A 14,623-nucleotide genomic window follows, 5' to 3' on the forward strand; every position below is an offset into this window, starting at 1 on the left:
AAGACCTCACAAGTCGTCATACCCATCTTAGAAAAAGCTGAACAAACTGAAAATCAACGACTTGGACACATCAGAGAACTAAGGTCATAAGACAAATTGCTATCCTAAAAACTGGAGAGACAGTAAATACTGAGAATCATAGACTGAGAACTGCTTACTGGAAGAGGAAGACACTAAAACCACAAATTGGTAGGAATGCTTCAAAGATAATTTTGACAAATTGCTGGAGGCATAGTGTGTACCAGTGTAATAGTGACAAACTCCTAGAGGCCACATCCTTAGGGAGTCCCCAAATTTTTGTAGATATTATCTCCAGAAACAATCCCCTACCAAGGTTTTCACAGTAAAGAGTCAAGAAAAACCCTCTTCTTTCTGACAGAGAGAGGGGAAAAAACAGCCATTTCGAATACACTCAAAGCATTCTCCATAACTAAGGCCAGTCTCCCAGTAAAGGGAAAAGACTGCCAGAGCCTTACCCAAACTGGGGGAAAGGAAATTTACCCAAACTTCAGCTCCCTCTAGACTTCCTATCTCATCTAAGGAAATGAATAAAGAGCTGAGAAACATATGGGAAGGAGATAGTCCAGGGACACAGGCCCACTAAAAGACTGAGACTTAATTAAAAAATTAGACAAAGCTTCCCCATTCCCAACACCTTACCATCACATCAACAAGGCTCCAGGATAGTGACAATGGATTAAAACTGAGAGAGCTGCAGGGGAGACTCTATTTAAGAATGAGTGTTTAGGTGACTTTCCAGGTAGTACAGTGGATAAGAATCCACCTGTCAAGGCAGGGGACACAGGTTTGACCCCTGGTCCAGGAAGATCCCACATGCTGCAGAGCAATGAAGCCCACACTCCACAACTACTGAGCCTCCATGCTGCAACCACTGAAGCCTGGGCGCCCTAAAGCCTGTGTTCCCCAAGAGAAGCCACCGCAATGAGATGCCCGCACACCACAGCTAGTGTAGCCTCAGTTCTCTGCAACGAGAGAAAAGTCCATGTGAAGTAATGAACACCCACGGCAACCAAAAATTAATTAATTAATAAAAGAATGAGTGTTCGGGGACACCAGACAGTAACTAAAATCTACACAAAGAATTAAAGAGTACTGGTGAAGATAATAACATAGGTAAATATAAAAAGGCAGTATAAATAGACTGTAAATTTTTGTCTCTTGTCTCATTTAAAAGACAAATGTATAAAGCAATAATTATAAATCTGTTTTGATAGGCAACAATGTACAAATACATAATCTTATGACAATAATAGCACAAAGAAAGTAGAACGTAATATAACTATAAAAGATCAAACTTTTTACATGCTATTGAAATTATATTAGTACCAATTCAAACTACATTTTATAAACTGTTTATTTTAATTCCCAGGACAACCATTAAGATAACTCGAAAATATATAGTAAAAGAAATGCTAGGGAATTAAAGTGTAGTCACTCAGTCGTGTCCAACTCTTTGTGACTCCATGGACAGTAGTCAACCAAGGTCCTTTGTCCATATAATTCTCCAGGCAATAATACTGGAGTGGGTAGCCATTAGCTTCTCCAGGGGGTGTGCCTGACCCAGCAATCAAACCTGGGTCTCCTGCATGGCAGGCAGATTCTTTACCATCTGAGCCACCATTAAGATCAGTTAACCCTGATGGCTCAGATGGTAAAGAATCTGCCTGCCATGCAGGAGACCTGGGTTCGATCCCTGGGTTGGGAGTGTTTACTCACTCTGGTATTCTTGCCTGGGAAATTCCTAGGACATAGGAGCCTGGTGGGCTACAGTCCATGAGGTTGCAAAAAGTCAGACACAACTGAGCAACTAACACACTAAGGGAATTAAAAGGTCATACTAGAAAAATTTTAATGGCACATTAGAAAATATATATTTAACAGAAAAGAAGGTAGTAATGGAGAAATGAGTGCATGCCAAGTCACTTCAGTCATGTCCAACTCTTTGCAACCCCATGGATTGTAGCCTGCCAGGCTCCTCTGTACATGGAACTCTCCAGAGGAATCTTCCCAACCCAGAAATTGAACCCGTGTCTCCTGCGGCTCCTGTGTTGCAGGAGGATTCTTTACCCCTGAGCCACAGGGGCAGTCCCAGTGGAGGAATAGGAGGAGGGAAACGTAACATACAGAAAACAAACAGTAAAGTGGCAAATGTAAAAACTATCTTATCAACGTGTGTGTGTTAGTAGCTTAGTCGTGTCCGACTCTTTTGAGATCCCATGGATTGTAGCCCACCAGGCTCCTCTGTCCATGAAATTCTCCAGGCAAGAATACTGGAATGGGTTGCCATTTCCTTCTCCAGGGGATCTTCCTGACCCAGGGATCAGACCCAGGTCTCCTGCAATGCAGGCAGATTCTTTACCAGAATCTTTACCCAGGGAAGCCCCATAACTACATTAAATTTAAATGGAGAAAACACTCTTTATAAAAGGCAGAGATTAGCAGAATGATCCAACTACATGCTATCTACAAAGGACACACTTTAAATTTAAAGATACAAATAGACTGAAAGTAAAAGAAATATCATTCATCCATAAAAAGGAATAAAGTAGACTCCTCTTACAACACAGATGAACTATGAAAATATTATGCTAAGCCACACATAAAAGCCACATATTGAATGATTTCATTTACACAAAACATCTGGAAAAGGAAAATCAATAGAAACAGAAAGTAGATTAGTGGTTACCACGGGTTATGAGGAGGTAGGAATGGGAAGTAGCTGCTACTGGATAAGAGGTTTCTTCTGGGGGTGAAGAAATTGTTCTGAAATTAGACAGTGGTGATGATTGTATAACTTTGTAAATGTACTAAAACCCACAGAATTGTACACTGTAAAAGGGTATGGGAATTATATCTCAAACAAAAGGTTTCTACATAAAAATAGAAAGGAAGCCCCATTTGAGACTAAGAAAAAATTTTAATAAAGGAAAAACAAGCTGAAGGCTTCTGAATTTTCAAAAATTCAAGATTTAATAAAATGCAACAGGACTCAAAATGAGTAATTAGATAGTAGTACACACACACACATGTATAACTGAATCACTTTGCTGTACAGCAGAAATTAGCACCACATTGTAAACAAACTATAATTAAGTAAGTTTTTAAAAAAATCAGTGTTATAACTTTAAGTGTTATAGGCAATTCCCATGGTAATCACAAAGAAAATACTTATTAGATACATACGAAAGAATATGAGAAAAGAATTAAAATGTGTAACTACAAAAAAATCAAGCAAAAAAGAAGGTAATGATGGAGGAAATGTAAAGGACATAATAGTTGCAAAACATACAGAAAATAAATAATAAAATGGCTGAAGTCTTTTCTTCAGTTCAGTTCAGCTGCTCAGTCGTATTGGACTCTGTGACCCCATGGACTGCAGCACCCCAGGCCTCCCTGTCCATCACCAACTCCCGGAGTTTACTCAAACTGATGTCCATCGAGTCGGTGATGACATCCAACCACCTCATCCTCTGTCATCCCCTTCTCCTCCTGCTTTCAATCTTTCCCAGCATCAGGGTCTTTTCAAATGAGTCAGTTCTTCGCATCAGGTGGCCAAAGTATTGGAGTTTCAGCTTCAGCATCAGTCCGTCCAATGAATATTCAGGACTGATTTCCTTTAGGATGGACTGGTTGGATCTCCTTGCAGTATAGGGACTCTCAAGAGTCTTCTCCAGCACCATCAATTCAAAAGCATCAATTCTTTGGCTTTCAGCTTTCTTTATAGTCCAACTCTCACATCCATACATGACTATTAGAAAAACCATAGCTTTGACTAGACGGACATTTGTTGGCAAAGTAACGTCTCTGCTTTTTTTTTTTTTTTCCAGTGGGTTTTGTCATACATTGATATGAATCAGCCATGGATTTACATGTATTCCCAATCCCGATCCCCCCTCCCACCTCCCTCTCCACCCGATTCCTCTGGGTCTTCCCAGTGCACCAGGTCGGAGCACTTGTCTCATGCATCCCACCTGGGCTGGTGATCTGTTTCACCATAGATAGTATACATGCTGTTCTTTTGAAATATCCCACCCTCACATTCTCCCACAAAGTTCAAAAGTCTGTTCTGTATTTCTGTGTCTCTTTTTCTGTTTTGCATATAGGGTTATCGTTATCACCTTTCTAAATTCCATATATATGTGTTAGTATGCTGTAATGTTCTTTATCTTTCTGGCTTACTTCACTCTGTATAATGGGCTCCAGCTTCATCCATCTCATTAGGACTGGTTCAAATGAATTCTTTTTAATGGCTGAGTAATATTCCATGGTGTATATGTACCACAGCTTCCTTATCCATTCATCTGCTGATGGGCATCTAGGTTGCTTCCATGTCCTGGCTATTATAAACAGTGCTGCAATGAACATTGGGGTGCACGTGTCTCTTTCAGATCTGGTTTCCTCAGTGTGTATGCCCAGAAGTGGGATTGCTGGGTCATATGGCAGTTCTATTTCCAGTTTTTTAAGAAATCTCCACACTGTTTTCCATAGCGGCTGTACTAGTTTGCATTCCCACCAACAGTGTAAGAGGGTTCCCTTTTCTCCACACCCTCTCCAGCATTTATTGCTTGTAGACTTTTGGATAGCAGCCATCCTGACTGGCGTGTAATGGTACCTCATTGTGGTTTTGATTTGCATTTCTCTAATAATGAGTGATGTTGAGCATCTTTTCATGTGTTCGTTAGCCGTCTGTATGTCTTCTTTGGAGAAATGTCTGTTTAGTTCTTTGGCCCATTTTTTGATTGGGTCATTTATTTTTCTGGAATTGAGCTGCAGGAGTTGCTTGTATATTTTTGAGATTAATCCTTTGTCTGTTGCTTCATTTGCTATTATTTTCTCCCAATCTGAGGGATATTGGAAATAAAAGCAAAACTAAACAAATGGGACCTAATGAAACTTAAAAGCTTTTGCACTACAAAGGAAACTATAAGCAAGGTGAAAAGACGTCTCTGCTTTTTAATATACTGTCTAGGCTGGTGATAGCTTTTCTGCCAAGGAACAAGCGTCTTTTAATTTCATGGCTGTAGTCACCATCTGCAGTGATTTTGGAGCCCCAAGAAATAGTCTCTCACTGTTTCCATGGTTTCCCCATCTATTTGCCATGAAGAGATGGGACCAAGTGCCATGATCTTAGTTTTTTGACTGTTGAATTTTAAGCCGACTTTTTCACTCTCCTCTTTAACTTTCATCAAGAGGCTCTTTAGTTCTTCTTCGCTTTCTGCCATAAGGGTGGTGTCATCTGCTCTGAAAACCGAGCCCCTGAGGCTCCCATCAGCCTGGGACCACAGTCCCACCTGCCTCCAAGGCGGAGGTTTCCTTATTGACGCATTGAGTCCTCATCTTTACTGTCAGAGGCCAAGCCAACTTGGGTTTTGCTGTCGATCCCCTGTAACAAGCCTGGCCACGAAGGACTGTAAAAACAATAACTAAAAATAAAAACTCAGAGAATGGGGAAAAAAAAAAAAGGGTGGTGTCATCTGCATATCTGAGGTTATTGATATTTCTCCTGGCAATCGTGATTCCAGCTTGTGTTTCACCCAGTCCAGCGTTTCTCATGATGTACTCTGCATATAAGTTAAATAAGCAGGGTGACAATATACAGCCTTGATGTACTCCTTTCCCCATTTGGAACCAGTCTATTGTTCCATGTCCAGTTCTAACCATTCATTGCTTTCTGACCTGCATACAGATTTCTCAGGAGGCAGGTCCGGTGGTCTGGAATTCCTGTCTCTTTAAGAATTTTCCACAATTTGCTGTGATCCACACAGTCAAAGGCTTTGGTATAGTCAATAAAGCAGAAATAGGTGTTTTTCAGGAACTCTCTTGCTTTTTCGATGATCCAGAGGATGTTGGCAATTTCATCTGTGGTTCCTCTGCCTTTTCTAAATCCAGCTTGAACATCGAGAAGTTCATGGTTCACGTGTTGTTGAAGCCTGGCCTGGAGAATTTTGAGCATTATTTCACTAGCGTGTGAGATGAGTACAACCGTGCAGTAGTTTGAGCATTCTTTGGGACTGGAATGAAAACTTATCTTTTCCAGTCCTGTGGCCACTGCTGAGTTTTCCAAATTTGCTGGCATACTGAGTGCAGCACGTTCACAGCATCATCTTTCAGGGTTTGAAATAGCTCAACTGGAATTCTATCACCTCCACTAGCTGTGTTCGTAGTGATGCTTCCTAAGGCCCACTTGACTTCACATTCCAGGATGTCTGGCTCTAGGTGAGTGATCACACCATCGTGATTATCTAAGTTATGAAGATCTTTTTTGTATAGTTCTTCTGAGTATTCTTGCCACCTTTTCTTAATACCATCTGCTTCTGATAGGTCCATACCATTTCTGTCCATTATTGTGCCGATCTTTGCAAGAAAAGTTCTCTTGGTATCTCTAATTTTCTTGAAGAGATCGCTAGTCTTTCCCCATCTATTGTTCTCCTCTATTTCTTTGCATTGATCACTGAGGAAGGCTTTCTTATCTTTCCTTGCTATTCTTTGGAACTCTGCATTCAAATGGGTATATCTTTTCTTTTGTCCTTTGCCTTTCAGTTTCTCTTCATAGCTATTTGTAAGGCCTCCTCCGACAACCATTTTGTTTTTGCATTTCTTTTTCATGGGGATGGTCTTGATCACTGCCTCTTGTACAATGTCACGAACCTCCATTCATAGTTCTTCAGGCACTCTGTCTCTCAGATCTAATCCCTTGAATCTATTTGTTACTTCCACTGTATAATTGTAAGGGATTTGATTTAGGTCACACATTAATATATAGGGGTTTTCGCTACTTTCAATTTATGTCTGAATTTGTCAATAACGAATTCATGATCTGAGCCACAGTCAGCTCCACAGTCAGAAAAAAAAGTCTTTTCTTATCATTTATTAATTTAAAAGTAAGTGAATTAAACTTCCCAATCAAAAAGCAGATATAGCAGAATGTATTATAAAAATAGATGATCCAGCTATATGTTGATAACAATAAATTGAGTTTATTGACAGGTTCACACCACTATAAATAAAATGGATAAGCAACAAGAATTTACTGCATAGAACTAGGAATTATACCCAGCATCTTGTAATAACTTATAGTGGAATATAATTTGCAAAAAACCCACTGTGCTATATACCTGAAACTAACATAATACTATAAATTATACTTCAAAACAGAAAGAGATTCACTTTAAAGATGTGAAGGTCAAAAATGAAAGGATGGAAAGAGAGATTCCATACAAATAATAACCAAAAGAAGGTTAGGATGCCATTACTACTATGAGACAAATAAATCAAAAGTTGTTATGAGACAAAGGATATTACGTATCGATAAAAGGGTCAATTCATGAAGAACATATAACAATTGTAAACAAAAACCAAACCCAGAGCTCCCAAAACATATGAAGCAAACAATGACAGAGTTGAAGGGAGAAACTGATAATTCTACAATAACAGAGATTTCAATATCTCACTTCTAATAATGAATATGAACTGGACAGAGATAAATAATGAAATAGAGAATATGAACACTGTAAACCAACTGGACCTAACAGACATATATAGAACACCACCCAACAACAAAATACATATTTTTTCCAAACGCACATGGTATATTTTCCAGGAAAGACCACATACTAGTCCACAAAACAAGTCATAATAAAATTTAAAAGACTGAAATCATATAAAATATCTTTTCTAATCACAATGGACTAAAAATAGTAATAAATAATAAAAAGAAAGGTAGAAAATTCACAAATATAAGGAACTCAAACAACACAATTTTTAAACAATCAATAGGTCAAAGAAGAACTCACAAGAGAAACTGGAAAATATCTTACAAATATGAACGTGAAAACACAAAATATACAGGACACAAAGAAAGCACTGCTAAGAGGAAAATTTATAGCTATAATCACACGCTTGAAAAAAACAAAGATTTTAAACCAGTAAACCTAATATTACACCTTAAGGAATGAGAAAAAGGAAAGCAAACAACCTAAAACTAACATAAGGTAAGAAATTGGATAACCTAGATAAAATGGATGAATTCCAAGAAACAAACAATCTACAAACTGAATCAAGAAGAAACAGAAAATCTGAAGACGTTAAAAGTTAGTAAAATTATTAAAGTATAGTTGATTTACATTGTTGTGTTAATTTAAAAGTTTCTTAATGTGCTTGCTTCTCCTTAGTTCCAGGCTTAATTATTAGTTTTCCCTCACATAACTTCTGGGATAGATGTTCACTCTGTAATAAATATTGCTTTGTAATAAGAATTTTCAATATGTTTATGTCCATTTCATTTTTAGATATTCTTGAAAAAAAAAAAAAAAGAAACCTATGTGATTAAATTTCCCTGAGAGTAATTCCTTCAGTTTATCTACAGTATTTACAGGACCTTTGTACACAAAGTATGTGTCTTAGTCCCATTCCAGCTACTATAACAAAACATCAGGAACTGAGTGGCTTATAAACAACAGAATTTATCACAGATCTGATTGGTGTAAAGTACAAAATCAAGGCACCAGCACAGTCATGTTTGGTGAAGGCCCTCTTCCTGGTTCACAGTGGCACCTTCTCACTGTGACCTCACATGGTAGAAAGGACAAGAAATCTCTCTGGAGCTTCTTTTTAAGTCATTAATTCTATTCATGAGGACTACATCACCATGCCTTAAGCATCTCTCAAAGACTCCACTTCCAAATGTCATTATCTCTGGGGGCTAGGATTTCAACATATAAAATATGGGGGGACACATCAGACCATAGCAGTATGTATACAGAGGGAAAGACAACACAAGAGCCAAAGGTATCAATATTGTCATTCAAATACATTACACTACGATCCTTATATATATAATAACTTCCTATGAAAAAAGAAAAGGGAATACCACCTAAACACTGAAATTTAGCTTAGATTTTCATAAAATATGATACTACTCTCAGGAATTATATGTGGTTTTAATGCTTTGAGTATTAGGAGGACTAAAATATACCATATAACTCAATTTAACTCCTGAAAATATTAAAACTCAGAACGACTCTAAAAACAAGAAAAAGTTTTTTTCCTAGCCAAATACATGAAGCAAAAAGATGGGCATTAAAGAAAATCATATTTTAAATTCATATTTTGAAATTTGCAATAGTCTAGTCTATCAAAGTGAAAAATAATGATCCTTTTTCCTTTAATCAGAAAATATCAACTTGCCCCAAGAATAAAAATCACATATATAAAACAGCCCACTAAAATGCTTGAATACCTTCAGTCTTTTGGACTTCCAAGTAAAACAGTAACAGAATAAGCAGGCAATATCTTAACCAATAAAAAGCAAAATAATATATGATGCTTAAAAAAACTGTACTCTGTTGCATCTGATCCTAGGAAGCTTATCATGGTAATGCCATATGATTATTCAAAGGCAAAAGTAAACAAAAATATTCCCTTACCTTGTAAGATGGCAGGAAACACAAAATTCCTTGGCTAACAGTCTGGCACACAGATAACAAAAGTGCTCCCACTTCATCCTGGAATTCAAATGTTTCCGTGTGCTGGAAGGTAGCACAGAGATTGCGACCCTTGGGCCCTGACCCAATGGTGCCAACCCAAACCTAGAATATGAGTACATCAGAATTAGAGTTATACCTAAATAAGGCAGGCAAATTAGCATTTAGTTGGGAGCCTTAATTGTGTATGTGAAAAAGAGATCAAGCAACGACTTTAGAGAAAATTTATTTTTAAATTGTTGGGCTTTTTCCTATTATCTTTAATTAGTTACGTATGCAAGGGTGCTCGGTCACTCAGTCATGTCCAATTCTTCACGACCCTATGAACTGTAGTCTGCCAGGCTTCTCTGTCCATGGAATTTTCTAGGCAAGAATGCTGGAGTGGGTTGCCATTTTCTCCTCTAGGAGGTCTTCCCAACTTACAGATCAAATTTGCATCTCCTGCATTGGCAGGCAGATTCTTTACCATTGCACCACATGTGAAGCCCAGATTTAATTTATAGAAGTTTTACTTTAGGTAGACCTGAAGTCTGCCTAAAGTTCTTCAGGCAGATTGAATTCTCTTAGAATGACAGAAATTAGGTTTTACTTATTTCCTCAATACCTTTATAAAATTAACCATGGAACAGAATTTTGTTGGATCATAGGAACAAAGGAAATGGGTAAGTTAGAAATGAATCCAAAATAAGACATCAGGGATGGTACCATCTGCTACGGGCTCCCCAGGTGGCTCAGAGGTAAAGAATCTGAGTGCCAATGCAGAAGATGCAGGAGATGCAGATTCAGTTCCTGAGTCAGCAAGATCCCCTGGAGGAGGAAATGGCAACCCACTCCAGTATTCTTGCCTGAAGAATACCATGGACAGAGAAGCCTTGCAGGCTATCGTCCATGGAATCACAAACAGTTCGGCATGATTGAGCAACTGAGCATGCACACACCATCTGCTATAGGTAAGTCTCTAAGATTCACTTATGACAGAAACTACTGTTTCACAAATTCCCTGATGCTCAAAGATCTACAGTCATAGAAAATCAGACCCATCAAATTTTAGTTATATACAATTTCTCTACATTTATACAGGTACATAAAAAAAGAATGACATTTGGCCAACTGCAACAACACAGATGGACTTACAAGGTATTAGGCTAAGTGAAATAAGTCAGACAGAGACTTATTAAAAATAAGGTATGTTACTACTTACATGTGGAAACTAAAACAAATGAATCAATATAACAAAACAGAAAGGCTCACAGAGAGGACATACTAGCGGTTACTCCAGAGGGGAGAAATCCAAGATAGGGGTCAGAGATTAAGAGGTATAAACTACTGTGTATAACAACAAATAAGCTACAAGGACATATTGTACAGCACAAGGATAACAGCTAATATTTCATAATAACACCAAATGGAGTATCTATAAAAATTTTGAATCATTATGTTGGACACCAGAAACTAATATTGTAAATCAATTATAATTCAATCTAAATTAAGAAAGAAAAAAAAAAGAAAAACAAAACTAAAGAAACATGAAAACCACATGCAATATATAATACTTAACTGGATCCTGGATCAAGAATAAAACAAATAAACAGGTACACTATTAAAGTCATACTGGAAATAACTGGAAGAATATAGATTCTATTTGCAGTAATATTAAATTGTTTGGGTATGATCATGATATTGTGATTACACAAGATTATGTACCTGTTCTCAGGATAAACATTCTAAACTAATTAAGGGCAAAGAATCACAATGTCTACAAATTACTTTCTAATAACATATCCAGTTAATGTAATCATCAATATTTTGCAGAATTACTCTTCTCTTCTTTTCTCTCATACGTATATATGCAAAGGTGCAAAGTTATACAACTGATGGATCTAGATTAAGGGTATAAAGATATTCACTATGTTAATACTATTTTTTCCACTTTTTTCAAGCTATATATATATTTTTTTAAGCTATACTTTTTTAAATAAAGAGTTGGGGAAATCAACAAACAAATAGACAAACAAAATGTGATACACACACAATTCAAATATTATTCAGCCTTAATAAGGAAGAAATTCTGATTCATGTTACAACAAAGATGAACTCTGAAGACATCATTCTAAGCAAAATAAACTAATCACAAAGTTTTGTAATTCCATTTAGATGATTTATTTAGAATAGTCAAATGCATAAAAACAAAAAGTAGAATGGAGGTCACCAGGGGCTGGGAGAAGGGGGGAATTGAGATTTGTTATTTTATAATAGAATTTCAGTGTTGTTAGATGAAAAACTCTAGATATTTGTTACACAACAATATGAATATCCTTATAAAACTGAACTGTACACTTAAAAACAGCTAACATGGCAAACTTTATGATGTGTTTTCTATTAAAATTAAAGTTTTTAAAAGCTGGGGGAAATATTATAACAGAATCCAGCTGAACTAGCATTATTCTTACTAATTATCATTACCTAGTAATATTATAAGTTAAATGGACTTTTGTGCACACGATTGAAAACAAAGACCCTATAATAACATTCTTGTGGAAAAATACGTTCAATTTATTAATAACTTCCCATATTTATGTGAGCCTCCAAAGAAAACAATTTGAAAATGTGGATCATATATTTTTCTTTTGCTACTGCTAATAGCAATGTTCCTAAACAAGAACACTCTAACATTTTGGAAACCACAATTCATTGTTACATAGGAGTCTAGCATTCAAGACCCTCACCTACTAAATGCCAGTAATTCCCACAAATAATCCTTGGTTGGAAACTATAGCTGTTTTATAGCTCTTTTAAAGAACTGGAATTGAATCAGGTGCTCAAGTACTAATAAACTTATTGCTGTTGTTGCTATTCAGTTGCTCGGTTGTGTCTGATTCTTTGTGACCCCATGGACTACTGCACGCCAGGGTTCCCTGTCCTTCACCATATCCCAGAGTTTGCTCAAACTCATGTCTATTGAGTCAGTGATGACATTCAACCACCTCATCTTCTGTCAACCCCTTCTTCTCCCAACTTCAATCTTTCCCAGCATCAGGGTCTTTTCAAATGAGTTAGCTCTTCACATCAGATCGCCAAAGTATTGGAGCTTCAGCATCAGTCTTCCCAATGAATATTCAGGACTGATTTCCTTTAGGATGGACTGGTTTGATCTCCTTGCAGTTCAAGGAATCTCAAGAGTCTTCTCCAACATCACAGTTCAAAAGCATCAATTCTTTGAAGGCCCTCAGCCTTCTTTATGGTCCAACTCTCATATCCATACATGTATCCATACATATATCCATCCATACATGATTACTAGAAAAATCATAGCTGTGACTATAGGGAACTTTGTGGGCAAAGTAATGTCTATGCTTTCTAATATGCTGTTTAGGTTTGTCATTGTTTTTCTTCCAAGGAGCAGGTGTCTTTAAATTTCATGGCAGCAGTTACCATTTGAAGTGATTTTGGAGCCCAAGAAAACAAAGCCTCTCACTGTTTCCATTGTTTCCCATCTATTTGCCATAAAGTAATGGGGCCAGATGCCATGGTCTTCATTTTCTGAATGTTGAGTTTTAACCCAGCTTTTTCACTCTCCTCTTTTTTTTTTTTTTTTAACATTTATTTTTATTTATTTGGCTGCATAGAGTCTTAGTTGTGGCATGTGGGATCTAGTTCCCTGACCAGGGATCGAATCCAGCCCCCCTGTATCAGGAGTGCAGAGTCTTAGCCACTGGACCACCAGGGAGTTCCCTTCACTCTCCTCTTTCACCTTCATCAAGAGACTCTTTAGTTTCTCTGCTTTCTGCCATAAGGGTGGTGTCATCTGCATATCTGAGGCTACTGATACTTCTCCCAGCAATCTTGATTTCAGCTTGTGATTCATCCAGCCTGGGATTTCGCATGATGTACCCTGCATATAAGTTAAATAAGCATGGTGACAATATACAGTCTTGACATACTCTCTTTCCCAATTCTGAACCAGTCTGTTGTTCCACGTCTGGTTCTAAGTGTTGCTTCTTGACCTGCATACAGATTTCTCAGGAGGCAGGTAAAGCAGCCTGGTATTCCCATCTCTTTCAGAATTTTCCACAGTTTGTTGTGATCCAAACAAAGGCTTCAACGTAGTCAATGAAGCAGATGTTTTCTGGAATTCTCTTGGTTTCTCTATGATCCAGTGGATGTTAGCAATTTGATCTCTGGTTCCTCTGCCTTTTCTAAGTCAAGCTTGAGCATCTGGAAGTTCTCGGTTCATGTACTGGTGAAGCCTAGCTTGAAAGATTTTGAGCATTACCTTGTTAGCATGTGAGATGAGTACAACTGTGTGGTAGTTTAACATTCTTTGGCATTGCCCTTCTTTGGGATTGGAATGAAAACTGATCTTTTCCAGTCCTGTGGCCACTGCTGAGTTTTCCAAATTTGCTGGCATTTTGAGGGCAGCACTTTAATAGCATCATCTTTTAGGATCTGAAATAGCTCAGCTGGAATTCCATCACCTCCACTAGCTTTGGTCACAGTGATGCTTTCTAAGGCCCACTTGACTTCACATTCCAGGATGTCTGGCTCTAAGTGAGTGATCACACCATCATGGTTATCCAAGTCATTAGGATCTTTTTTTGTACAGTTCTTCTGTGTATTCATGCCACCTCTTCTCTTAATATCTTCTGCTTCTGTTATGGCCAAACCATTATGCATGTAGCTAACTACTTTCAATTACTTAATAAAAAGAAATAGAGGGCAGACTGACAAATGAAAATTGAAACATCCTTAGGAAAATTTAAGTAACATTTACAGGGTATTTTTTTTTTTTAACAAGGTATTGTTATAAAAAATTAAAATCTATGTCACAGGACTCACAAGAATACTTTCAATTCATTTCAGATATTCAAACATGTGCTGAACACTTATTAACTAATACCAGCTATTAATCTAGGTACAATGTAAAGATAAAGACATAAAAATTAGAATATAGATACACCATAGTCTAATGGAAAAAAGAATCACAAATAATTACACAATTAGAAATTACAGTAAAAAAAAAAGGGAGTGAATTAGTTTCTTTTAATTTTTATTAAAAAATTTTAAACTTAATTAAATAAGGAAACTGCAATACAGTCTTTGCAAGCAAAGTATGTATTTTT

At 37.2% G+C, this 14,623-nt stretch overlaps 1 protein-coding gene across 1 annotated transcript in view; it reads right to left on the reverse strand.

Moving 5' to 3' along the window:
• The window catches only part of BRIP1 (BRCA1 interacting helicase 1), a 187,215-nt gene that overhangs the window by 84,069 nt on the left and 88,523 nt on the right, over positions 1-14,623 (reverse strand). Inside the window, exon 14 of the mRNA XM_043482291.1 lies at positions 9,447-9,608. Coding sequence (XP_043338226.1) covers positions 9,447-9,608 — 162 coding nt within the window. The remainder of the gene's footprint in view (positions 1-9,446; positions 9,609-14,623) is intronic.

The sequence above is a fragment of the Cervus canadensis genome, chromosome 1 (assembly GCF_019320065.1).
Source record: "Cervus canadensis isolate Bull #8, Minnesota chromosome 1, ASM1932006v1, whole genome shotgun sequence".
NCBI classification, from domain to species: domain Eukaryota; kingdom Metazoa; phylum Chordata; class Mammalia; order Artiodactyla; family Cervidae; genus Cervus; species Cervus canadensis.